Source organism: Canis lupus, chromosome X (assembly GCF_003254725.2).
Source record: "Canis lupus dingo isolate Sandy chromosome X, ASM325472v2, whole genome shotgun sequence".
Taxonomy (NCBI): Eukaryota; Metazoa; Chordata; class Mammalia; order Carnivora; family Canidae; genus Canis; species Canis lupus.
The window spans coordinates 14336380-14364337 of NC_064281.1; the positions used below are offsets into that span (position 1 = coordinate 14336380).

Below are 27958 nucleotides of genomic sequence, written 5' to 3' on the forward strand. Positions count from 1 at the left end.
CAGTCGACCAGCAGAGACATTTGATTAATCTCTACTTCGATTCATAGCAGCAGGGGTACTCTTGGTCTTGTTCAGACATCTCCCACAGGTATCTGCTCATCACTCTTCTTTTTATCATTATTTAAAGACCTCTAAGATACTTTTCACTTTTCTCACTTTCCTACTGTGCCCAAAACAAGTATAAAAGTTCTTTTAGAGACCCTGACCTGCCATTTAATTGTAAAAGGTTTATTTGTTGGGACGCCCAGGTGGCTCAGCGGTTGAGCACCGGCCTTCAGTCCAGGAAGGCCAGGACGAGATCCTGGAAACCCGGGATCCAGTCCCGTGTCAGGCTCCCTACAGGGAGCCTGCTTCTCCTTCTGCCTTTGTCTCTGCCTCCCTCTCTCTGTGTCTCTCATGAATAAATAAATAAAATCTTGGAAAAAAAGGTTTGTTTTACAACTGATCACTACATGGAAAAAGGATGGCAAACACTGGAAAAGTTACAAAGGAAAACAAGGTCTTTAATTTTTAGTGGTAGCTGGGCCCAGTCTTTCATATTTTCACCCTGGTTGGATCTATTCTAATTTGAATGTTATGCCCAGTTCCTTGCTCATTTACCAAAAAGAGATGGTTTAGTTGGCATGGTTGGCATTCAACGGTGTGAACATGCCAGCCCTGTTGCCTTTATTCCTTCCTTGTCCTTTCTGAGTTTCCTTGATGACCCAAGTAGGTTTCCCTCTCAAAACCAAGAGCCACAGTTTTACAGTATTAAAAATACTTTAAATATACAATAAAAGGTAACTCCCACATATAAAAAATAAATAAACCATTCACTACTAAAGTAGATATCTCATTTAAAAGAGTTTGTTTTAGGAGTCTGGTAGAGCATCCCTATTTGGGAAATGCTATGTCTTTTCTAGGAGCTTTTAAAAATTACATTTGGAACTAATATACTGAACTAATATACTGAAACGCTTTGTAGCTTTGACTCGCTCTCATCTCCCCGATTTCAAAACAGGGCTTGGAGATCTAAGATAAAAAAATTCAAGAGAGAAGAAACTCTTCATATACTTTATAAAACATACCTTAACCTGCATAGAATATTGCACCTTAAGGTTATTGAAAATTTATAAATATGCTACTGAGAAAAATATCCCACATGCAATTAAAAGGTTAAAGGACAGCTCGCTACCTAAAACAAAATACAGAAGTCCAGTTAAATTTATGTATCTCCGTACCTACATGACAATGCCTTTTTTCTTGGCATACATGCTAAATTAAAATAAAATCTAATTTAGTGGAATTTATAAAGTTTTCCTAACCTATTATATAATTATAAAAATCTTCAGTCTAGAAAGGAAATTTTAAAAAGGCAAGAAGCAGCTAGAAATCACAATTAAAATTTAGAAGGGTTTTAAGAATGTTCTTTTAACAATACTTGCCCATCACAGATGCTTTGTAAACTGCTCCCTTTAGCTTCATGGGGGGGTGCTTCCCATGAAGACCATTATATTTTACAATTGCTACTCATATCTGCTTACTTCAAAAGAAACCGAGATTTTGGTCACAATGACGTTAAAGAAGATGACAATTTCCAAAACCTTTAATATTTTCAGAAGAATGTTCACATGAAAAGAAGCAACTTCAGTTGTTTCAGTCTAATTCATAATTCCTCTAACAATTCTGGGCTGTTAAAAGTCACCCAGTTTTTAAATCATACCATCTTCTTTCTTACTGAATGACTTCTCTAGAGTGACTTCTATTATGCTGTTAAAAAAAAATCATAGCAGTCACTGCTATAATTTCCACAAAATGTATTACATGTTAATTAGTAAAATGTTATCCGCATCTCTGTATCATAAAAATACTTCTAATATGTATCATATAATACTAATGAAAAATCATGTCATAGTCCTCACAACTATAGAAAAATATTTGACAACACTCTTCATCACAAACTGGAGATTTAAATCATCAAGTTTGACTTACAATACGGTTGTTCTATTTTATTTTAAGCCATTTTTATGGTAGAAATAACCAAAGACTAACTTTTCTCTTGTACCATATAACAGTTTTTAGAAGTAACTAATCAAATAATAGCACCAACAATTTCAATGAATAATATTTAGAACAAAAAAGAAAATTTTTAAGACAACAGAAATGATTGGGATATTTAGTATACAAGAGCTCACAAAGCAGACAATGAATTTCTTTAACCGTACTCCAACTACAATATAAAGAAACTTGGAGAAATTCCTACCTTTAGAAATATTCCAGAGAAACAAGTTGTTGCTGTATACCATTAATGTAACTTAGGTTCCACTTGATAGCCTTCCTCCTTTACTAGAAATAAAACTGCCTTTCTGGAGAAAGCGAGTCAACAACAAAGCCCATGTTGCCAGAGCCAGCCTGGATTTCTAGCAAATGGGGATGAAGCTATTTGCATTTGTTGGTTTAAGGGGAGGAGGTGTGGGAGGAGGGACCAAGAAGACTGTTAAAGTAATTCACATATTGTCTGTGGGCTGTATGGACAGTGATCATCAGTCACCTACTCAAACTTCCTCACTCCTGCCTTCAGAGAAGAACCAAAGGTTACCCTGGGTCAGAGAATCTGGAAAGAAATAAGAAGACATGCAAAACCTAACTGCTAACCCATTGCGTCTGTAGACAAAGTTAACCCCGCTGGACCACATGTCCTAAAAACCAAGACATTTTAAAAGTCTCAAGAGAACCTGTTAAAATATATCACAGAACAGAAACAAGAAAGAAGCTCCAGGCTCTGCTTGCAATTATTGCAGTATTTAGCTGAAATACTCAAAACAGAGAAAGAACATTTTTTTTCCCCAAGATCCTTCTTTGCATCACAATAGCCATCTCATTTGCACAAGCAAAACATTTGTTCCAAGCTGTTAGTATGAAAAAGAAAATATCAGCTGTTTTAAATTTCATGGTTTTTGAGTAAATAATCTGGGTTGATAACATTTCTATTTCATTTATACCAAACAAGAAGAGTACTAAATAAACTAAGTATATTAGTCTGTATTTTACCATAAACTATATTAAGGGCAAAAATCTAAACAAATGCTTAAGTGTTCATTCAGAAGCTTTCTAAGGGGAATGACACACCTTGAACTTTTTATAGCCTTAATTATATGTATCTGTTATTTTTCACCCACTATAACATAAAGGAAGAATGCTGCTCTATGTGGTTTTTACTAAACATACACAGTCATATAAAAAGAGGAAAAAAGTTGGTAAAGATATGTCTAAAAACTATAAAATCTTAATTTTAAAATTTAGAGAAAGGTAAAGCCCAAGTTACAGAAACCACATACAACTCTACGTACATCTGCACAAAAAGCAAAAGCAGCCATAATTTCTGGTTTTGTTTCTTAAGAGAATGAGAATGGGGTAGGGGTGGGGGTGGGGAATAGAGCACTTGTTTGCTCAATGGAACCTTTGAAATGCTTCTCAAAAGACTAACAACTTTGAAACGATTCAATAGAAAAATACTACATAGGAAGGGCTTTACAAAATAAGATCACCATATAAAATGACTAGTTACATTTTTTACAAAGACCAAAAGTTTAGATTTTAAAACCCACACCCTTAAAATTTTAATCAAAAAACCCCTAAACCATATATACACATACACACACCACAAAATAAACCAGCATTCAAAGCAGCAGCTAACAGAGCCCAAGATAATCACATTTAAAGTCTGTTCAAAGCATTTTACTTTAATCTTAAGAAGAAAGTTCCTATTCATACAATTTTTTTCTATTCATAGAATTTATGACTAAATTACCAAGAAAGAAAATCTAATGTGCCAGTTCTATCAAATATCAAAAATGTTTTACAAAGTTGTGAAAGAAATGCCATGTTACCTTTGAGTTCCACCTAGAAATTAAAGCTTTTTCTGTGAGAGGTGGGAGGTAGGAAACCCAATAGTTGAAGGATTTTATCTAGTAATGAGTTAAGATCGTCACTGATAGGCTATAGTTCCAGTAGACAGGAATGCTTCCTGATTCTAGGTTTTCCCCTCCTCCACAGTTCCCTCTGGACCAGAGGAATTCTTCTAAACCCTTGGGATCTTGCAACTTTATACTCAAAGCATCTGGAAGTTCGCTACCATCCTTCCTAGTCTGTATGGTCACAATTGCTTAAAGAATTAGGCTACAAGATGACACTTCACACCAGTGTAGGTCATTAATTTATAATCAATGATACATAAATCTCGAGTTAAGTTAAATAAAACTAATTCAAAAATGTTTTAGAAATTATATAAATTCAAAGTTTAATTTACATAGTTAACTTTAAAAGTATTTAAGTACCTCTAAAGCCAGGTAGAATGGTTTACAATGTCGCAATTTATTTAAAAAAAAAAACTTTGAATATCTCACAATAAGAGAAAAATTAAGATTAGGTCAAATTTTTTAAGAATCCTCTGCTTCTGGGGGTGCCTGGGTGGCTCAGTCGGTTAAGCATCTGCCTTCAGTTCAGGTCATGATTCCTGGGTCTTGGAGATGGGAGCCCACAGGGAGCCTGCAGGGGGCCTGCCTCTCCCTCTCCCTCTCCCTCCCCCTCTGCCCACCTCCCAACTCCTACACATGCACCCACGCACTCTCTCTCAAATAAATAAAATCTTAAAAAAAAAAAAGAATCCTCTGCTTCTGAATTATTTCCAATTTCTCAAGACTAGAAACCTACAATTATTGTATTCATAAATAAAACTATAGAAACAAAATAGCAACCTATTTGTTTAGAAACTTTCCCAAATAAAGAAAGGAAAAATTAAAGTATTAAATAAGAAAATCACATATAGCCTTTAAAATAATGGTAGTTCCACTTCTGATTCTAAGTTGCTGAATTCCAGATCTTGCTCTTTCATGTATTAAATATATGGACTCTAATGAGATGACTGGCTATAAATCCTATATGTGCCAGAGACAAAAGGAGGACAATTGAGAATAAATCAATAGCCTACAGAACATTCATAAATTTGTATCATTTTTTCAGAGAGAACAAAGATATAAAATAAAACGGAGGTGGGGAACAAGTTGAAACAGAAAACAGCAAGATCGAATAAATTCTTCAAGAAGAAAAAATCTACAATGGGCCTTGTTTTAGTTTACTTGACTCAGCCTTCTTTAAGTTGTCAGGGACATAGCACACATACTTCTTTCCTCTTTCTCACCAGATACCCTGTACAGGTCTCCATAATAAATCTGATGAGTGGTGACAGCACCAACCAGAGGTGAAGGGCTTTGAAAGATTATAGAGTCATAATAAGGGCCAAAAAAGGAAAACCTAAATAAACAAGAGAAAAAAAAAGCCACATAGCTTTCTGAATTTTCTATCCAAGGTAAGTTTCCCAGTGGATTATTGTACCAATAATAAGTCTGAAAAGAACTTGGCTGTTTCTGATTATAGAAGTGTTAACACAGGGAGAAAAACATTTGTTAGTGTAAGTTTTTAAAATATATTAAGCTTTACTACTATTCTTGAAAAAAAAAAAACAGTAAAGCTTATAAGTAGGTTTTTTAATGTAAAGTCAAATCAAGTGGCATTCATGGATGCCTCATTATATTTCTTTAAGAAACTATGCAAGTGAATTATCTTAAGTCATTAAGTATTTGAAAAAGTTTTAAGTATCATATCCTAGTGTTGGAAGTGTTGGAAAAGTAGTTATGTAAAGGTTGAAAACCAAACATTTCCAGTGTGTTTGAGAAATATTCAAAATAAGCAAAAATACAGATTTTTTTTTAAATTTATGAAATTCAATTAATTTAACATTACTTAGGAAACTATTTAGCTGAGATCCTTATTTTAGACCCTTAAATTATTTAATATTCAAGTCAATAAATATTTCTGTACATTTTTTAAAAAACATGAATTACATTAAAAAGTAACTGAGAAAAAAGTTTTTACTTTTATGACACCATACACAAAACTAAACCCAAAATGGATTAAAGACCTAAATGTGAGACCTGAAATCATAAAAATCCACCAGCTTTAGCAACATCTTTCTAGATTTGTCTCATGAGGCAAAGGAAATAAAAGCAAAAATAAACTATTGGGACTACATCAAAATAAAAAGCTTCTACACAGCAAAGGAAACAATTTAACAAAACTAAAAGACAACCTAGGAATGAAAGGAGGTATTTTGTAAATGACATTCAATAAAGGGTTAGTATCTAAAATATATAATAAACTGATATAACTTAATACCCCCAAAAATAAATAATCCAATTAAAAAATTGGCAGAAGACATGAACAGGCATTTCTCCAAAGAACATATACAGATAACCAACAAACATGAAAAGATGCTCAATATCACTCATCATCAAGGAAATGCAAATGAAAACCACAAGGATATATCACCACACATTTGTCACTATGGCTGAAATCAAAAACACAAAAGACAACAAGTGTTGGCGAGAATGTGGAAAAAAAGGAACCGTTGTGCACTGTTGGAGGGAGTGCAAACTGGTGTGCAGCCACTCTGGAAGACAGTATGGATGTTCCTCAAAAAGCTAAAAATATAACTACCCGATGATCCAGTAACCGCACTACTGAGTACCTGCCCCTCAAAATACAGAAACAAGAACTCAGAAGGATACATGCATCCTTCTGTTTATTGCAGCATCATTTACCATAGCCAGATTATAGAAGCAGCCTGAGAATCCACTAATAGATAAATGGATAAAGAGGTGATACACACACACACACACTTTATTATTCAGTCATAAAAAAAAGAATGACACTGGGTGTTATGCTGTATGTTGGCAAACTGAACTCCAATAAAGAAAATAAAAAAGAAATCTTGCCATTTGCAATATGGTTGGAGCTAGAGTATAATGCAAAGTGAAATAAGTTAGAGAAAGACAAATACCATGTTTCACTCATATGTGGATTTAAGTTGAATAAAATAAATGAGCAAAGGAAAAAGATAAACCAAGAAACAGATTCTTCACTATAGAGAATTGATGGTTACCAGAAGGGTGGGGGTGGAGGATGGGTGAAATAGGTGAAGAGGATTAAGAGTACACTTATCATGGGGGCACCTGGGTGGCTTAGTGGGTTAAGCGTCTGACTTTAGCTCGGATCATGATCTCAGGGTCCTGGGATCGAGCTCCCCATTCAGACTCCCCACTCAGCAGAGAGTCTACTTCTCCCTCTACCACTGTCCCTCCCCCCACTCCTGCTCTCTCTCTCAAGTAAATAAAATCTTTAAAATAAAAAAAAATTTTTTAAAGAATACACTTATCATTGTGAGCATGAGCAATGTATAGAATTGTTGGAACACTATATTATACACCTGAAACCAATATAACACTTCATGTTAACTATACTGGAATTTGAAAAAAAGCAAATAACTGAGGTTTTACCTTTTTTTCCCTTTACTTTAACAACTTTCCTTTTATTGCTATGTGTAATAAACACTCAAAACAAATCAACAAGAAAGGAAACAATAAGAAAACAGTGGGAAAAGGTAATTAGCGGGAAAATTATAAAAGGATATTAATGGCCAAGATACATGGAAAGAAAAACATTCAACCTCACTAAAAATCTTTAAAAATGAGAATTTTAAAAATATTTTTAATGTCTATCTTTAAAGATTTTCATTTATTTATTTGACAGAGAACTAGAGGGAGCACTTAGCAGGGGGAGCAGCAGACAGGGGAAAAGGGAGAAGCAGGTTCCCCAGAGTGGGGAGCCCGATGTGGGGCTTAATCCCAGAACACAGGGATCACCACCTGAGCCAAAGGCAGATACCCAACTGACTGACCTCCTAAAAACATTTTTAATTAGCAAAAATAATAAGATAATGCCCAAAGTTGACCAGAGAAGGAAAAAAAACACTTTCACTCACCTCTGAGGGGAATAGAAATGTATTACTACTTTGAAAGACAATTTGTCAATCTTAGAAACATATCCCCTAACCCAGCAAATTTAGTCTATGGAAACAATTAGAAATATGCAAAGATATATTCATCCTATCATCTATGTCAAACAAAACAGAAGTTTGGCTAAGTAAATTATGGTAAAACCATATGATGGGCAGCCCAGGTGGCTCAGCGGTTTAGTGCTACCTTCAGCCCAGGGTGTGATCCTGGAGACCCAGGATCGAGTCCCACGTCAGGCTCCCTGCATGGAGCCTGCTTGTGTCTCTGCCTCTCTCTCTCTATGTTTCTCATGAATAAATAAAATCTTAAAAGAAAAACTGCATCTATTCTTTAAAAAAAACCATATGATGATCACATCATAGAAACATAGAAATAAATACAACATAGAAATAAACTTAAATTGGCAGGGATATACTATACATGGAAACACAGTCACAATGTTTTATGAAAAAGTAGGTAAAAAACTAGAATACGATGAATAATCCCCTTTTAAAATAAAACTATTAATTATTTTAAAGTACAAATGTAACCTATAAACAGGTTCTTGTTTAAAAAAAAAAAAGCCACAGGGGCACCTGGGTGGCTCAGTGGTTGAGCGTCTGCCTCCTGCTCAAATCGTGATCCCTAGGTCCTGGGACCGAGTCCCGCATTGCACTCCCCATAGGAGCCTGGTTCTCCCCATGCCTATGTCTCTACCTCTCTCTCTGTGTCTCTCATGAATAAATAAATAAAATCTTTAAAAAAAAAAAAAAAAAGAAAGAGAAAGAGAACCTCAGGAAATTCTCCAAGAGTAAAATGGTGGAGCATACTTGTAAGAAGTACAAGTCCCTGGGTCTGTGGCTCAAGAAGACGCGTGCCATGTGCCACCAGCTGAACAAGCTCGAGAAAAACCTCAAGACCCAGAAGCAGGTGTGGAAGGAGCAGCTGTATCCACTGTGAGTCCTGGGATGGGGGTCCTGGGATCAAGATCATCTGTGGCATTTGAAATCCTTAATGATGATAAAGCAGTAAAAATATAATATAAAACATTCTCTTCTCCCTCTGCCTATTATGTATCTGCCTCATCTCTGTGTGTCTCTCATGAATAAATAAATAAAATCTTTAAATTACCTTTAAAAAAAGCCACAGATAAAAGCAAAAGTTCTCTTTACTACTCAACACCCCTTTTCAGATATAATTACTACTAGAGATTTGATATCTAGCCTTTCAGATCTTTTCTATGTATGTATATATCTACATCTACAGTTACATATAGAAATGCATACTTGTTTTGACTTAATGGTATTATACTGTATGTATTTTAAAGGGTTGCTTTTTCAAGTTAACACATCTTAGAGAGCTTTTTTTCTTAGTAAACAGGAATCCTCTCATTCTTCTAAATGGTTCAATACTATTCTAAAGAATAAACTAAAAAAAAAAAAAAGAATAAACTATACCACAACTTATTTCAACATTTCTCTATTGATTTGGCCATGTGTGTTCTAAAGCTATACATACAAGACAAAAAGAAGAAAAAGCAGTACGAAGCCAAATACAGATCAAACTATCTGCCATGGCTATCTCTACATGCTCTTCTGAATTTTTCACTTTGAGCATTTATTACTTTTTTCTATTAGAGAAAAACAGTTAAATTAGAAATAATGAAAAATAATTTTAATTATGGTTTTAAGAATATATCACATTATATCTAAGAAATGATATTTTTATATCATAGCTGTCATTTAATGACTGATGTGTTGGCTAAAGTAAATGTTTTCTCTACTCAAAGAGTATTTCACCTTGTATAAGTACAGTAACCCTATTAATCTATGTAATGAATGTAATGAATAAGCAATGATTGGGGAAAAAATAAAAATGAGTCATTTATGAAATACCTCTGAGTGATATCAAATAACAACCTTTAACCATACTTTGCCCAGAATCCTAAGATTCTTCTGGGGACTTTACAAAACAGAATGTGGCAACAGTGGGCACATCTTTGTTTCTACTCTAATGCTTCCAAATTCTACCTTAACATAGTTTGGATTATTTGTATTCATAAAGCAGTCATGAAAAGAGCTTTATAATGTCAAATCATTTGTGCCACTTGAAATCCTTAAGGATGATAAAACAAGTAAAATATAAAACATACAAAGTTTTTCACACATGAAAATAAACAAATCATCATTTGTATATATGTGGTTCTGCCAAGATATCAAGATTCAACAAAACCCACACCTAGAAGTATCAGAGTAAAACTGCAAAACACCAAAGATGATGTGAAAATATTAAAGTAGCTACAGAAAAAATGACATCACAGAGGAAAAATAATTAGATTAAGAGTTGAATTCTCAATAGTAATGGAAACCAAAGGGTAAAAGAATGCTATCTTCTATGTACTGAAAGAAAATGGCTGTCAATCTAGTATTCGACACCCAGAGAAAAAGTCTTTCAGGGAAGGAGCTAAAATAACATATTCAGATGAATGTAAACTGAGGGGGCATGCCACTAGCAGACCCCTCACTGAAGAAAAATGTGAAGGATCTATCTCAGACAGAAGAAAACTAATCCCAGGTGAAAAGTTTGAGATGCTAAGAAGGAATAAACAGCAAAGAACATGTTTAATGCACTGGTGAATCTCAACAAATACTGACTATATGAACAATAATAATAGCTAATAGAATTCCCAAAAGATACACTTAACTAAAACATACAACAGTGGAGAGCCTGGGAGGCTCAGCTGGTTGGTCATCCAACTCTTAATTTTGGCTCAGGTCATGATCTCAGGGTTGTAAGATCAAGCCCCACACCAGGCTGCATGCTGGGCATGGAGTCTGCTTGATTCTCTTTCCCTCTGCCTCTGCCCCTCCTCCCCTTCAAAATAAATAAATAAAATAAAATAAAACATACAACAGTAACATTACTTTGAAAGAGGTAAATGGGTAGAGTATTCTAAGTTCCTTCTATTGTCTTAATGCAGAATAAAGATATTTCAGACTTCGATTAAGTTAAGAAAGCATGTTAAAATTTTCTAGAGTATTAAAAGAATAGTTGGGATGCCTAGGTGGCTCAGTGGTTGAGCCTCTGCCTTTTGCTCAGGGTGTGATCCTGGGGTCCTGGGATTGAGTCCCACCCACATCAGGCTCCCTACAGGGAGCCTGCTTCTCCGTCTGCCTATGTCTCTGCCTCTCTCTCTGTGTCTCTCATGAATAAATAAATAAATCTTTAAAAAATAGTCAATATAATGTAGAACTTCAAGGGAGGAAATGGAATAAGAAAAAATAACCCCAAGAGAACAAGAAAGGAAAATAAAACATAGAAAAGGCAGGACAAATAAAAAGCTCAAAATAAGGTGGCATACTGAAAACCAAATATGTCTGTAATAACAATAAATATAAATAGATTAAAAGCTCCAGTTAAAAGACATACTGGCTGGGATCCCTGGGTGGCTCAGCAGTTTAGCGCCTGCCTTCGGCCCAGGGTGTGATCCTAGAGTCCTGGGATTGAGTCTCACATCGGGCTCCCTGCATGGAGCCTGCTTCTCCCTCTGCCTGGGTCTCTGCCTCTCTCTCTCTGTGTCTCTCATGAATAAATTTAAAAAATCTTAAAAAAAAAAGACATACTGGCTAGCCAAAAAATCAAAATCCAACTACAAGAAATGTATCTTTTCAGATAAGATTAGATAAATGTTGAACATTAGATACAGAGAGACCAAGAACACCAACCAGACAAAAGCTGGTATAGCTACATTAATATAAGATAAAGCAGACTTTAAGGTAAAAAAAAAAAAAAGTCACCATAAAAATAGTATAGAAGATTCAACTGACCAGGACACTATAGCAGTTCAAAATTTGTACACACCTGATAATAGAGCCACAAAATAGATAAAGCATGAAGTAAAGAATACAAGCAAAACATAGACTTATAATCATAATGGAACCTACAGGGGAAAAACAATTTGAGTAACACCAAACTTCTCATCAGAAACCCTGGAAGCCAGAAGAAAGTTACACTACATTTTTCAAGTGCTTAAAGAAAAGAACTGTCAACACAGATTTCTATATCCAGCAACTATCCTTCAAGAATGAAGGGGAAATAAAGATATTCTTGGATCATGGAAAACTAAGAATGTGTTGCCAGATGAAATACCCTAAAAGAATGATTAAAAGAAATTCTCTAAACAGAAAGGAAATGATAAAAAAAAAGGAATCTGAAAATCAGGAAGAACAAACTGAAATAACAAAAATGTAGGTAAATAAAATACTTTCCTTCTCCTGAATTTTCTAATTATGTTTAACAGTTGAACAAAAATTATAATACTGTCTAATTCATTCTCAATGAATGTAAATATTTAAGAAAATTATATTATGAATGGAGGAGGGTAAAGGGATATAAATTGAGGTAAAGTTTCTAAATTTTACTTTAACTGGTGAAATGTCTAGTGGGATAAAAGACAGAGATGGCAGACCTCAGAAAGTATCCATGAAACCACATTTTTAAAAAATGTTTTGCATCTCCTATTTACTTAGCTCTCTAAATCTGGCTTTTCAAAGTAGTCTAGTAACCATGCTTTTACTTAAGACCACTAATGAGCTCTCCTTTTGACTTTTATGCTGTACTTGACAGTGTTGAATACTTCTTAAAATCTTTCATCTCCTATTGTTAGGGAAACAAACCTAGTAACTCTCCTATATTTATGTATACTTTTTCTCAGAATTGATTTCTATTCACCCAAAAGGTTCTGTCCTTGGTCCTTTTCTACTTCTACCTGTTACACATGCACAATTAAAGCCACACCCAAAGCTTCCCCCACTTGCTGCTATCAACTGGATGTATAAGCTGCTTACCACCCATCCCTTCCCAGACAGCACCTATAATTCCACCCGACACACAGAATATTTATCTGAATGAGCATCATGGCTTTCAAACCTGCTGTGTCAACTAAGACCCATCTCTTTTGGGCTACATACTTGCATGTGCAGCTATCCAGTGGACAGGTTTACCTGGTGTCCTAAAGTCACCCTGAATTAGCTAGGATTAAGTTCAGCTAACAGTAACAGAAAAGCCTAAAAGAATAGTGGTTTATATAATATAGAAATTTATTTCTCTCAAGTAACAGTCTGGAACAGGCCAGTATGAAAACTCTGTTCCACAAAATTCTCAGAGATTTTGGTTCCTTTCTGCTTTCCACTCTATGCCTAGAATATGGTCCCCATTTCATGGTTCAAGATGGAACTCCACCCAAAACAAGCACATTACCAGCAGTAGGATAGAAGCAGAAAGAAGGAAGAGAGAAGGGTACATTCATCTCTCTCTAATATACACTTCATAGAAGCAGAACACACTTGCTATATTTTTGTCCCATTGACCAGGACTTAGTCTCATGGCCATATATAACTGCTAGGGAGGCTGTAAATGTAGTCTTCATGTTAGGCAGCTGAACTGTGTTACTAAGAAAAAAAGGGAGACTAAATAGTGGGAGATAAAAACATTCTTGGCTACATATTCCAAAGTTACCATGTTCCAAACTGAACTCCCACGTTTTCAGGGTAAGCTGTGTGACTTTATACCTTTGTGATGTATCCAGCCCACCTTTATCTCTCTACTCTGCCTAGCAAACTCCTCCTCTCTTAATACTCACATCATGTATCTTTCTGTCAAGCATTCCTTTACTTTTCCCTCCAGCCTAAACAAACTGGAAGTCTTTGGGCCACTTTCATATCTAGCATACATCTCCATTTTTGCTAATACATACATACATACATATATATATATTTTTAAAGTATATATTTATCCCTCTTCGACTAGAAGGTAAACTCCTTGAGGGCAGAGACTGCCTTAGTATCATATACACAAAGATCTGTAACATATTAAACTTTAAAAAATCAGCCATTATATCTGCTTCCTAGAATTATGGCAGCAGGGAACTGGTAAAATAGGTACCTAATAAAAAAGGACATCATGGTATGTACTACTGTAATATAATGGGATGTGTTAAAGTCTCAAATCAAAGAAGATTCTAATAGCCTTTACAAGATATGGCTATATGCTTTTACCTAGCCACTGCTCTAGTCTGCCACATACTACTTACACATTTTCTGCACTCATCTTTTTTTCTGGTATAAATAAATAAATTTTGGTTGGATAAATTTTAAGAATGTTTACATTTGATTCTACTAATAAGTTTACATTTAACTTAAGCCAATGAGTAGGTTCTGTCCTTAGATCCCACTTAAATCTCAGCAGTTATTCTACCACAGAAGACCAGGTTAGGCATGTCTAAGCCCTTAGAAGAGTCCCTAAGGAGCCTCAATATTTTGACGATTTTTTTTCTGAAAGAAAATATATAGACCATCATAGAATTCAACTTAGGAAGCACAATATTACAACTGATAAATACCTAACTATGATAACCTGTTAATCTATGATGGCTTCCATAGTTTAAAATTTTCACTGACATGAGCACCTGGGTGGCTCAGTTGGTTGAGTGTCTGACTCTTGACTTCAGTTCAGGTCATGATCTCAGGGTCATGATATTGAGTCCCATGCTGGGCTCTGTGCTCAGTGGGGAGTGTGCTTGAGATTCTCTCCCTCTGCCCCCCTCCCTCAATTTGCGCACACATGCTCTTTCTCTTTCTCCCTCTCAAATAAATAAATCTTTTTTAAAAAATCAATAAATGAGGCGCCTAGGTGGCGCCTTTGGCTCAAGACATGATTACAGGGTCCTGGGATCAAGTCCCGCATCAGGCTCCTAACAGGGAGCTTGCTTCTCCTTCTGCCTATGTCTCGGCCTCTTTCTCTATCTCTCATGAATAAATAAAATATAATCTTCAAATAAATAACTAAATAATATAAAATTTTCACTGACACGTAGATTTTACTTAAGACTATCAAAGTATCAATTTAACTTTTAAAAATTGACCAAAATTGTGCAAAACATGTATATAACATTTATTACGCCTTACTGTTTAAAAACTACCTTTGAGATATAAACAGTGGAATACCATGTGTAATTTTAAATTGAATATCAACTATAAAAATAGCTAAGCACCCCAAAATGCTTACAGTAGCAAGGCTTCAACGGTCCAAGTGTGACTTGTAGCTTGCTCACATTCTCTGATGTGCACTGTCAATTCAGATTATGATGTTGAGTTGGCCCTCAAGAATTCTAATTATTGTCTTCTTCTACCTCCAGTTCTCTAGCCTAGACAGTCCCCTCACTGTCCTGTCCACTGCTCCAGCTGAGCATGAAGTCCTAACCTCAATGCCAATAGCAGTTAGATCTAACTTCAATAAAATAATAAAATAAAATAAAATAAAATAAAATAAAATAAAATAAAATAATAAAATAAAATAAAATAAAATAAAATAACAGAACATGTAGTTACTTATTATCTTACCATTAGTTCCTGGTGGTTGTAATATGTCTCCTGTCAGGCGACACCACCCAACTGGGAAAATATCTCGACAATCGTACTTGCACCAATAATCAAAAGCTCCACTCCAGCCATCAAATGTGATATAAACTTCATCTCCTCTAACATCTCCAATAGTTGCAGGGCAGATCAGATAAGGGTTCTTTTTGTCTATTGCTTCAAGTTTCATCCCCACCTTAAAATTATTTAAAGGTGGCTTTGGTGGTTCCTACCAAAACATTTAAAAAAAAAGTTTTTGTTAAAATGTAATAAGAAGCAGTTGTTCAACTGTATTCTTACAACCTTTAGCAACCAAAAATTAAACTCTATGTTTATCAATTAAATACAGGAAGAAAACAGTTCTCAGTGATCTCTCTGAAACTCTGCTCTACATCTCACTTACTCTGGAGCAGAGCCAAGAACCTAGAAGGAAACAAAACCATATTGATAGTAATTCATTCATCTAAGAAATATGTGTTACATAGTATGTACCAGAAATTTAGGACTCATTAGTGAACAAAAAATTACAAAGATCCCTGTTCTGGTGGAACTTACCTTCTGGTGGTAGTGGTGGCAGTAGTGGTTGGGGTAAAGGTAGGGGAAAAAGAGAGAAGCAATCAACAAGAAACTTTAAAAGAGGGAGTCAAGCAAACCTAATAAATATATAAATTATAGGATATGTTGAAAGTTGGTAAGTCCAAAGAGAATGAACAGCAGTAGATATTATCTTAAAAAAAAACAAAAAAAAAAACCTCCAAGCAAAAGATACAGGCACAAGAACATGAAAGTCATATAGTCTGGGTTCACTTATGATAACCAATCCAGAAATCAATATGAAAAAAGCATCCTTTATAGTTATAAAAATTTAAAGCATGCAAATGCTAACAGGATTCTTAGAAAGCCTAAGTGCTATGTTAAAAGTAACACCTTTTCTTTCGATTTGCTTTTTATCCTAGTAAATAGCACCATCATCAACTCTGTCACCCAATCAGAAGCCTGGAAATAGTCCTAGACCAGGGGTAATCAGCCCAACTAAACATCAAAACAACTCAGGGCCAGGAATATTGATTTAATTGGTCTGGGGTGGGGCCCAGGCATGAGCACATTTTAATTCCCCAGGTGATCCTAACATGCATCCAAGGCTAAGAACCACTGTACTAGACACATCCTTTTCCCTTAACACTCATATTCAAAGACCACGACCTGCCAATTCTACCCCTTAGATCCCTAGGATAACGACATTAAAGTTAACCTTCAGGGATGCCTTCAGGGATGGCTCAGCGGTTAAGCTCTGCTTTCAGCTCAGGGCCTGATCCTAGAGTTCAGGGATCCAGTCCCACATTGGGCTCCCTGAGGGGAGCCTGATTCTCCCTCTGCCTATGTCTCTGCCTCTCTCTCTCTCTCTCTCTCTCTCTCTCTGTGTGTGTGTGTGTGTGTGTGTGTGTGTGTCTCATGAATAAATAAAATCTTAAAAAAAAAAGTTAACCTTTAATCGTTTAGTATACGCCAGGCACTGTACTGAATGTTTTCCATGTATTTAATTCTCACAACAACACTATAAAGTCAATGCAATTATTATCCTCACTTTATAGAAGATAAAACTGATGCACAATTGCCTAAGAATATACCCTAAGTGTCAGAGCTAGATTTTAAACATAGGCAGACAACTCCTTGGAACACTCTACCACATCATCTGCTTAGACAACTCCAAATGATCTACTTCAAAGCCCAGTTCTCCTGTTCTTTTTAAGGCTTCCCTGGCCAACTCCTGCCCACTCCTACATTCCTTCAAAGGAGGTGCTCTTGCCTTCAACTGCAAAACTACTCTTGAAATGTATTCACTTCTCTGAGACGAAGGGATTCTCAAAAGCAGATACATCTTATTCACAGTTATTTCCAGTAGAATACTCAACAGCAAGATTTTTTTTTAAATGAATTAACCAAGTAATCACCTGAAGAACAGTAAACAAGCTTTCAACTAACTCTTTCACCAAGATATAATTTAAAAACATATCTGGTAGATTGATTCCTTTTTTAAATGTCCCCTTTAAACTCATCTCACTGTCCTGTACTTTTCCAATGATATCCTTTATACCACTGAAGTCTTAAAGTTCCTTAATTATTAGCCTTCAAAGTCCTTTTAATTAAATAATCTTAATTTGATTCTTAAAAACCACCCTAAAGTCAGCAGGGCAAAAATTACCTTGATCAAAGATCAAAGTTATTTGATAAATAAATAGCTGGTAAGAAGCAGAGTTACCGCCTGCCACTTCATGAAGGGGCTAAAGGTCAAATAACTGTTACTACACATGGAAGGAAAAAAGGGAGGTGGATTTAACAAAGAATAACTTTGGCAGTTGATAAACTTGCACTGCACATTCACAGAATGGAGGAAACATTCACGGCACATATGAGGTTCCTTGGACCTTACACTATCATATAATCAAATAAGAATAAGACTTTCTGTAGCAAACCAAACTAAGTTCAAATGGCAATATACATTTTCTGCTACAAAACAGAATTAAGACAAGAATGAGCAGGGAAAGAGAATTTTAAGATTCAAATGTTAACAGTATGACATCAATCCCACTACTAGCTAACAAGTAACAAAAAACAGACAATGATTATGGACAAAATGTAATTTATTATCTAAGATTTTCATGCTGTTTATTAATTCTTCTGAATTTCATGCTCTATCATACTTACATTAGTATAACCATACAAATAAATAAATATTAACAGAGCTCTGGAAGAAAACAAGTATTTGAAAAAAATCAAAGGAATAAATAAGTAAAAGGGTTTTATCTCAAAACAAGCTACCTCCAGATTTAGATAATTGGCAAAACGGTTCCCTCTGCTGTCCACAAAAGGTAATGATCTACAGTTGCTTTTAAATATGTTTTTAAAGGATATGGTTTGTCATCATCAGTTCTTGAATGATCTCCTAAACACAAAGATATAATTTGTAGGAGTGCCTGGTAGAGCATACAACTCTTGATCTTGGGGTTGTGAATTCAGGCCCCCTGTTGAGGGGAAAGCTTACTTAAAAAAAAAAGATATAATTTGCAAAAGCAATAGCTAAAATAAACCAAGGGCTCATTCTTTTTTATTGTAGGAAAATGATTCTTTCCTAGAAGGTAGTAGAGAATGCTCTTTTAACCCCTCTTCTTGCCTACCTACCTACAATATGCTTTTCCTTAAAGGCTATTTCTATTCATATTCCACAGACTCTGAAGCCAGTCTGAGCATTATCTGCATCTGCCCACAATATTCTTACCCTTGTAACTTTATGGTTCCTTCTTTCCCTTTCATCAGATTTTCACTCAAATGGCAACCTCTCAGCAGGACCTTCCTGGCCAACCTAACTAAAATGTCACCCTCCCTTTTCCTTAGCATGTACAACTATCAAACATAACATATACTTTATTTTGCATGGTTTATTACACATTTCCCCAGCTAGAAGTCAAGCTCCATAAGGACAAGAACTTTTTTACTGTTTTGTTTGTGGCTGTACTCCCAGAGTCTACTTCTGACTACAAACTCCTATCCTTAACTTCTACTTCCTTAATTTTAATCAATTACTTCTTTGATCTCATTAAAAATTCTAGGCCTTTAAACTTCACTTATCTATGCACAAATATTTACAAAATGCCTACTAATGTCAGACACTACTGAGGACTCCTGATATACATTAAGTTGCAAAATAGACAAAAATCCTCCCCTTGTGGTACTCATATACTAGTAAAGAGAAAGCTGAGAAACACAATAGCATAAGCAAAATATATTTTATGTTAAAAATGATAAGTGCTATGCAAAAAAAGAAAAAGCAGAGTAAGGAAGAGCCAGAGAAAAATGTAGGGGAGAGGTCGTGAAAACTAAATAGGGTGGGGCACCTGGGTGGCACAGTTGGTTAAGTGGGAGCTAACTACTGGTTTCAGCTTAGGTCTTGAAACTGAGCCTTGTGATGGGCTCCCTGACTACTCCTCTCCTCCGGTCCCCACCCTGCACAGGTGTGCATTCTTTCTCTAAAATAAATAAATCTTAAAAAAAAAAAGGAGGGTAATCAGAACAAGCCTCAAATGGAAGGTGACATGTGAACAGAACCTTAAAGGTGAATCTTAACCATGCAATTACCTACAGGAAGAGTATTCCAGGCCCTAAAGCAGTTGTGTCCACACGCTTGAAGAAAAAGGAAGTGAGTGTGGCTACAATTTAGTATGCAAGTAGGAGAGCAGTAGGAAACAGAGATCAGATAGATAATGAGTGGTCATATGTAGAGCCATGGAGGCCACTATAAGGACTCTGACTTTCACTATGAGTAAAATGATGAGCCCCTGGACAATTTTGAACAAAGAAGCGATATAATATCATTTATGCTTTAAAAGGAATATTCTAGTTACTGGGTTGACTACAAAGTATAAGGTTATAAATAAAAAGGTAAATGAGGAGGCTACTGAAGTAATCTAGGGGAGAGATAACGGCAAATTGTACCAGCTGATAGCAAGACAGATGGCAAGAAGTAGCTGGATTTTGAATATTTTTTAAAGATTTTATTTATTTATTCATGAGAGACAGAGAAAGAGAAACTTCCGCTTGCAGCCTTTCCCATCTCGAAGAGTGGTAACTGTTATTCCAATTGTTGGGGCCAAAAACCTTAGTGATTATTTCTTTCACAGTTTATTTCGTCCATAAGGAAAGGCTGCAAGTGGAAGTTTGAGATGTTTACTGGACATCCAAGTAGGGATGTTGAGTGGATATTCAAGTCTGAGTTGGGAGCAAAAGTCCAAATTGGAAATATAGATTTGAAAATCATCTGCATATACACTGTATTTAAAGCCAGGAATTAGGGCAGCCCAAGTGGCTCAGTGGTTTAGCGCCGCCTTCAGCCCAGGGCCTGATCCTGGAGACCTGGGATCGAGTCCCATGTCGGGTTCCCTGCATGAAGCCTGCTTCTCCCTCTGCCTGTGTCACTGCCTCTCTCTCTCTCCCTCTCTGTGTTTCTCATGAATACATAAATTTAAAATCTTTAAAAAAATAAAGCCAGGAATTAGATGAGATTACCAAGGAATAAATACAGATCAGAGTTTCTCAACCTTGGCACTACTGCCATTTGGGGTCACAACATTTTACTGTGGAGGCTATTCTGTGCATTGTAGGATGTTTAGCAGTGTCCCTGGTCTCCACTCACTAGATTAAAGTACCAACCCCACAAACACAGTTGTGATGAACAACAATGTCCCCAAATATTTCCAAATGTCTCATGGGGGACAAATCACCACCCCCTTCCCATTTGAGAACCACTGACAGAGATAAAAAAGTGAAGGGGACCAAGCACTCTAACATTCTATCATGTTCTTTCATATCCAGGTTACAGAGAATCGTGTTACGCAAAATCAACTTATCTTCCTGTCATTTTATTATCTTCAAACCTTAATTCAAGACCACCATGGAGCACCTGAGTGGCTTACCCAGTTAAGTGTATGACTCGTGATCCCAGGGCATAAGACCAAACCCCACATCAGGCTCCACACTGAGACTGGAGTCTGCCTGAGATTTTCTTTCTCCCTCTGCCCCTCCCCCTGCTCATGCTCTAAATAAATAATAAATAAATAAACTCTTAAAAAATATCACCATTCGGGCAGCCCCGGTGGCGCAGCGGTTTAGCGCCGCCTGCAGCCCAGGGCGTGATCCTGGAGACCCTGGATCGAGTCCCACGTCAGGCTCTCTGTATGATGCCTGCTTCTCCCTCTGCCTGTGTCTCTGCCTCTCTCTCTCTCTGTCTCTATGAATAAATAAATAAAATCTTTAAAAAAAAAGGCAATCCCCCCCCCAAAAAAAATATCACCATTCACTTTATCTATTTATAGTGGTGAACACTGCTGGAGAAAAGTCTCATATGTTTATTACATGTAGTACCATGTATTTAGTGTTCATCCTTAGCTGAGTCCTCTAAAATACCACCATCTTTCCCAGGCCATTGCTTTTCCCATCTCATATACCTGCTGTTCCATTTACCATTCACTTTACGACTAATTTTATGTATCCTCATTATATGTTTATTATTTTGTTAACTGACTTTCCGCTCAACCACAGAGTAAGTTCTCTACCCCAGTGTTGGAACACAGTAGACATTCAATCTATGTGCGAATCCTCTCCTCCAACCTTTGTCAGTTTCCTATGTCACAAAGTAAATTCAGGCCACCAGGAATGAACTTTCGATATTCTGCACCCACAACTACAAATTTAACTCTACCTAAGGACGCTTTTCACCTGGTCTTTAGTACTTGCTAATGTAACCAATAAACCTCCTATCCCCCAAATAGTCAAGAATCAGCTTTCTTCTCAACCTTTAGTAACTATCTGATAAGGATACTTATATATCATAAGGTGAGTGGGTATTTCTCAAGGTTCTAACCTTGACACTCCTCTCTTCTCCTTCTGGGTAATCTCTCTGGACTAGCTTATTCATTCATTCTCAAGGCTTCCATCATTACCATTTAAGCTAAAAACTCCCATATCCACATACCCAAGCCAAACGTTTTTAAGTTCTAAACACTTTCAACAGTCTACTAGTAGTCATCCCTCCTCAGATTTACCAAAGGCACCTTGACATGTCCAAAACAAAACCCATTTTCTCCCTATATGTGTATTCATCTTCCTGTACTCTCCATCTTTTCTTCATCTAACAAGTATGTACCAGGACCTACAACAGACACCTAGAATACAAAGACAGTTTACTGTTCAAAAGGAACTCACAGTCTAGGAAGAGACAACAAAATAATAATATAATCCAATTCCTACTGGGACACCTGGGCAGCTCAGTGGTTGAGCGTCTGCCTTTGGCCCAGGGCATGATCCCAGGATCCAGGATCAAGTCCCACATCAGACTCCTTGCAGGGAGCCTGCTTTTCCCTCTGCCTATGTCTCTGCCTCTTTCTGTTTATCTCTCATGAATAAATAAATAAAATCTTAAAAACAAAAAAACTTAGCCAAAGCAATCTTGAAAAAAAAGAACAAAGTTGGAGGTATCATAATCCCAGATTTGAAGATATACTACAAAGCTGTAATAAAACAGTATGGTATAGGCACAAAAATAGACACATAGATCAATGGAACAGAACAGAGTCCAGAAATAAACCCACACTTAAATGGTCAATTAATTCACAACAATGCGGAAAAGACGGTCTCTTCAATAAATGGTTCTGGGAAAAATGGACAGCAATATGAGAAACAACAAAACTGGATCATGTTATTATACAAAAACAAACCTGAAATGGATTAAGAACCTAAATGTGAGACCTGAAACCATAAAATTCCTAGAAGAAAACATAGGCAGTAATTTCTTTCACATTGGCCATAGAAACATTTTTCTCTGTGTCTGTTTTTCTATCTTTCTATTTTCTATCTTTCTACTTTTCTAGATGCCTCCTCTGGCAAGAGAAACAAAAGCAAAATTAAACCACTGAGACCACACCAAAATAAAAAGCTTTTACACAGCAAAGGAAATCATCAACAAAATAAAAAAGCAACTTACTGAATGGGAGAAGATATCTACAAATGATATATGTGATAAGGGGTTAATATTCAGAATATATAAAAAACTTCTATAACTCAACAGCAAAAAAACACATAATTTGATTTTAAAATGGGCAGAGCATCTAAATAGACATTTTTCCAAAGAAGACATACAGATGGCCAATAGACACATAAAAAGATGCTCAATGGGGTGCCTGGGTGGTTCAGTCAGTTAAGTATCTGCCTTCAGCTCAGGTCATGATTCCAGGGTCTTGGGATCAAGCCCTACATCAGGCTCTCTGCTCAGTGGGGAGCCTCCTTCTCCCTTTCCCTGCCATTCCACCTACTTGTGCGCTCTGTCAAATAAATAAAATCTTTAAAAAAAAAAAGAGAGAGAAAGAAAGGAAGGGAGGGAGGGAGGGAGGGAGGGAGGGAGGGAAGATGCTCAACATCACTCATCATCAGGGAAGTGCAAATCAAAGCTTCACTGAAAATCACTTTACATCTGTTGGAATGGCTAAAATCAAAAAAACAAGAAATAACAAATATTGGTGAGGATGTGGAAAGGAACCCTGGTGCACTGGTGATGGGAATGCAAACTGGTGCAGCCACTGCGGAAAATAGTGGAGAGGTTCCTCAAGAAATTAAAAATAAAATTACCCTATGATCCAGTAATTCCACTAGTGGGTATTTATTCAAAGAAAATAAAAACACTAATTTGAAAAGATAAATGCACCCCTATGTTTACCACAATATTATACACAAAAGCCAAAATATGGAAGTAACCTTGGTGTCCATCCATAAATGAATGGATAAAGATATGGTGTATATATACATATATATGTACATATACATGAAATATTAGCCATAAAAAAGATTTTGCCATTTGCAACACAGATGGAGCTAGAGAGTATAATGCTAAATGAAATAAGTCAGAGAAAGACAGATGCCATATGATTTCACTCATATGTGGAATTTAAGAAACAAAACAAAGCAAAGAAAAAAGAGACAAAAAAACAGACTCTTAAATAGAGAACAACTGGTAGTTGGCCAGAGGGTAGGTGAGTGGGGAGAGGGGTGAAGTAGATAAAGGGGATTAAAAGTCCACTTACCTTGAGATAAGCACTGAGAAATGTATGGAATTGCTGAATCCTTTTTTTTGATATAAATAATTATAATAAAATTTAAGTGACTGAGAAAAGAATCAGGACAGAGGGTGAGAAAGAAATATTCTGACCCATAATTTAACTAAAATTTGGCTTTTACTCACTGTTTCTTAACATAATGTACTCTTTCAACATTTTCTCAAGAGCATAAACTATCTTTGGAATTTTCCCTGTTACATAACAAATATTTCCTTATAACAAATTCTTTCTGATGACTGTTTTTAACATTCTTTAACTTCTGAAACCAAATCTCTCTAAGTAACTTTCAAGTGGTTTTTTGGCCCATCATCATTTTCTCCAATGTCAAAGGATGACTAATATAGCAAAGTGAGGGGAAGCTTCACTTCTGAAGGTAAATAAAAAATAGCAAAGAACATTTGCTTCCAGTAGAGCACTCCTTTCATATTTAAGGTGAAGAAAGAAGGTACAAATCTATTTTGACTAGTGGGTGATTATAATTGAGACTTTTTTTTATGACTTGTTGTTATGGACTGAATTGTGTCCCCACTCCTGCCAAATTCATGCTTAAATCCTAACCCCCAGCACCCCAGAATGTGATTTCGTTTGGAGACAAGGTCTTTAAAGAGGTAATTAAGTTAAAATGAGGTCATTAGGTTGGGCCCTAATCCAATGACTGGTGTCCTCATAAAAAGAGGAAAGGAGGACACAGACACACAGATCACGTGAAAACACAGAGAAGACAGCCATTTACAAGTCAAGGCGAGAGGCCTCCAAAGAAATCAAGCCTACTGACACCTTGATCTTGGACTTCTAGCCACCAGAGTAAGAAAATAAATTTCTGTGTTTAAGTCCCTGTAATGAACTGAATGGTGAACTTGAATGATATCCTGAATTTGAATGATACCCTTTCAAATTAAACTGAAGCCCTAATCCCCAATGTCATTGTGTTCAGAAATAGGGCCTTTACAGAGGTAATAAAGGTTAAGTGAGATCATATGGGTGGGGCTCTAATCCAATAGGACTGGTGTTCTTATAAGAGGAAGAGAAACCAGAGATACCTCTCCTTCCCCACATGTACAAAGAAGAGGCCATGTGAGGACACAGCAAAAATGTACCCATCTATATGCTGAGGAAAGAGGCCACACCGGAAACCAACCCTGATGTCACTTTGATTCTGGACTTCTAACTCCCAGAACTGTGAAAAAATAAATTTCTATTGTTTAAGCTACCTAGTCTGTGGTACTTTGTTATTGCAGCTCTTAGCAGATTAATACACTTATCAATCCAGTAATTTAAAAAGAATTTTTATTTTTCCATATCGAAGAAGACAAAGTATTTAAGTACCCCTATTAAAACAATAAAGCTATAGCTCAGGTGATGGAAGCTTTTTATAACATTTTTCTTACCTTCTTGAAGAATGTTGCAGGTGCCATTTCAGATCCATTCAGTGTTCGTAAGAGGAACATTGGCCAGGATGATGCATTCATCTGATAACCTATTTTATAAAATAAATCAGCATGAAAAAAGCCTCCCTGTGATATTACAGCAAGTTGGTATAAAAAATAGGTTTATCATTCTTCTCCAGAGAATGACTTTCTTATTGAGAAACTAAGGAAACAGCTCCAATCAGTTCTACTGTACCCACTGCATTATTTGGCAACAATGCTAACAGTAGGGGGTAGAAACTTATTTTAGAGAAGTCAGTAGCTAAAGTTCACCAACATACACATATATCTGTTAGAAATGGGCCATAATACTAGAGGTGATCCAAGCCAAAACCCAGAAGAGCTTTCAGTTCCCACCAACAGTCACGAAAGCATGGCAAAGGCTGCAAAAAACTTCCAGCCCTTCTTTTTCCTTAGAGTCCCTGCCTTATTTTCTTTCACAAAGAGTTTTCTGTCAAACTTAGCAAATGTACACTTACAATGATGCATTTCATTGTATATCAATTTCACCTCAAAATTTTTAAAAAACTGTAAATAAACACTCAACTCTAATCAATGATATGCATGCTGAAGCATTTGAGGGAAGTGTACTGACATCAATAACTTCCTCTGAAATACATATTTAAAAATAAGATAAATTGATGAATCAATAGGCAGATAGGTAACTGATAAAGCAAGGATGTAAAATGACAATGGTAGAACCTAGGTAGTGGGTATGTGGGTGTTCACTGTAAAATATTTTCACCTTTTCTTTATGTTTGAAATTTTTCCACACAATATGTTAGGAAGAAAGATAGCTCTCACTTGAGCAATCTTTACATACACTAAACAAGATCTTCTCTTAGAATTTGTATCAGGGGATCCCTGGGTGGCGCAGCGGTTTGGCGCCTGCCTTTGGCCCAGGGCGCGATCCTGGAGACCCGGGATCGAATCCCACATCAGGCTCCCAGTGCATGGAGCCTGCTTCTCCCTCTGCCTGTGTCTCTGCCTCTCTCTCTCTCTCTCTCAATGTGACTATCATAAATAAAAAAAAAAAAAAAAAAAATTTAAAAAAAAAAGAATTTGTATCAGATGAAATCAAAATACACTCAACGGTATCTTTTTTAGAGATGTCACCAATTAATGGTGAATATCACAGCATATGGCACATGCAACAGGGGGTAGAGGTCTGCTAGTTTTATTGCCTTCTGGGAGCAATCCATTTCATGCAGCACTTCCCTGCCCTGATGCCAAAATTAAAGAGAACTTGGCATGTATCCCTGGTGGATACATGCATTAAGGTAGGGAGGCACATGTATCCCTGGCAATTACTGGTCGCTGGGTCCATCACTTGGATTAAACACGCAAAAAAGTTCAGACATAAAGTCATCCTATATTAATCCTGTACCAAAATCCCCTTAATCTGACCCAGGGAAATAATTTTTGCTAGGAAAAAAAAATGCGGGGAAGGGGAGGTTATTATATACTCCCTGATAATAAATTAGTGTTATCAATGATATCTAATAAATAATTATCCACAACATGGAATTACTACATTGTCATTAGAATATTGCATAAAAATAAATCTCTGAGGACGCCTGCGTGGCTCAGTGGTTGAGTGTCTGCCTTCACTCAGGGCATGATTCAGGGTCCTGGGATCAAGTCCCATATCAGGCTCCTCCCAGGGAGTTTGCTTCTCCCTCTGACTGTGTCTTTGCCCCTCTCTTTGTGTCTCTCATGAATAAATAAATAAAATCTTTAAAATAAATAAATAAAAATAAACACAAATATAATTCTCTGGTCCTTATGCCTTTCTCTTAACCCTCATCTTGTCCTATTACATCATGTAATCATCATCATCTTAATTTGACATTTTTCTTAATTCTTTAATTGCCTAAAGTCAAACACAGATAAAAGTGTATATAAAAATTCAAACACAGGGGATCCCTGGGTGGCTCAGAGGTTTGGTGCCTGCCTTTGGCCCAGGGCGCCATCCTGGAGTCCCGGGATCGAGTCCCACATTGGGCTCCTGGCATGGAGCCTGCTTCTCCCTCTGCCTGTGTCTCTGCCTCTCTCTCTCTGTCTACCATAAATAAATAAATAAATCTTAAAAAAAAAAAATTCAAACACATATAAAACTAATCTACAATGTTAAGAAGTCTAGATAGTGGTACCTTTGGGAATAGGAGGTTTATGACTGGGGATCAGCAGGAGTGGGGCTTCTGGGGTGCTGATAATGTTCTGTTTCTTGATTTGGGTGATGGTTTTTATGGATGTGTTCATTTATAAGCTGTACACTTATGAATTGTATGCTTTTCTGTTTGTATGCTAAAACTTTAAAAAATCTTTTAATAACCTTTAAGGTTTAAATAAAAGAAAACCAAGTAAGCTGTGTTATATTAAAATGGAAACTATGTGAAGCACCTAATGATCAAACTGGCAAAAATTGTGTATTTTTAATACGTACTATCAAAATACATATTAATCAGCATGCACTATGTATTTCATATTTTTAATTAACAAATTCTAAAAGTAACATGAAAAACAGTGACCATAAATCTGGCTATGTGTCTGAAATGTTGGCAATCACAACAGCTATGCTTCCT

At 36.2% G+C, this 27958-nt stretch overlaps 1 protein-coding gene across 10 annotated transcripts in view; it reads right to left on the reverse strand.

The window, feature by feature from the left end:
• The window catches only part of SCML2 (Scm polycomb group protein like 2), a 100038-nt gene that overhangs the window by 39038 nt on the left and 33042 nt on the right, over positions 1-27958 (reverse strand). For all 10 annotated transcript variants that reach the window (XM_025437872.3, XM_049107581.1, XM_049107580.1 and 7 more), the window contains 2 exons: positions 25335-25423; positions 15272-15515 (listed from right to left, as the gene is read on the reverse strand). In XM_025437872.3, coding sequence (XP_025293657.1) covers positions 15272-15515; positions 25335-25423 — 333 coding nt within the window. The remainder of the gene's footprint in view (positions 1-15271; positions 15516-25334; positions 25424-27958) is intronic.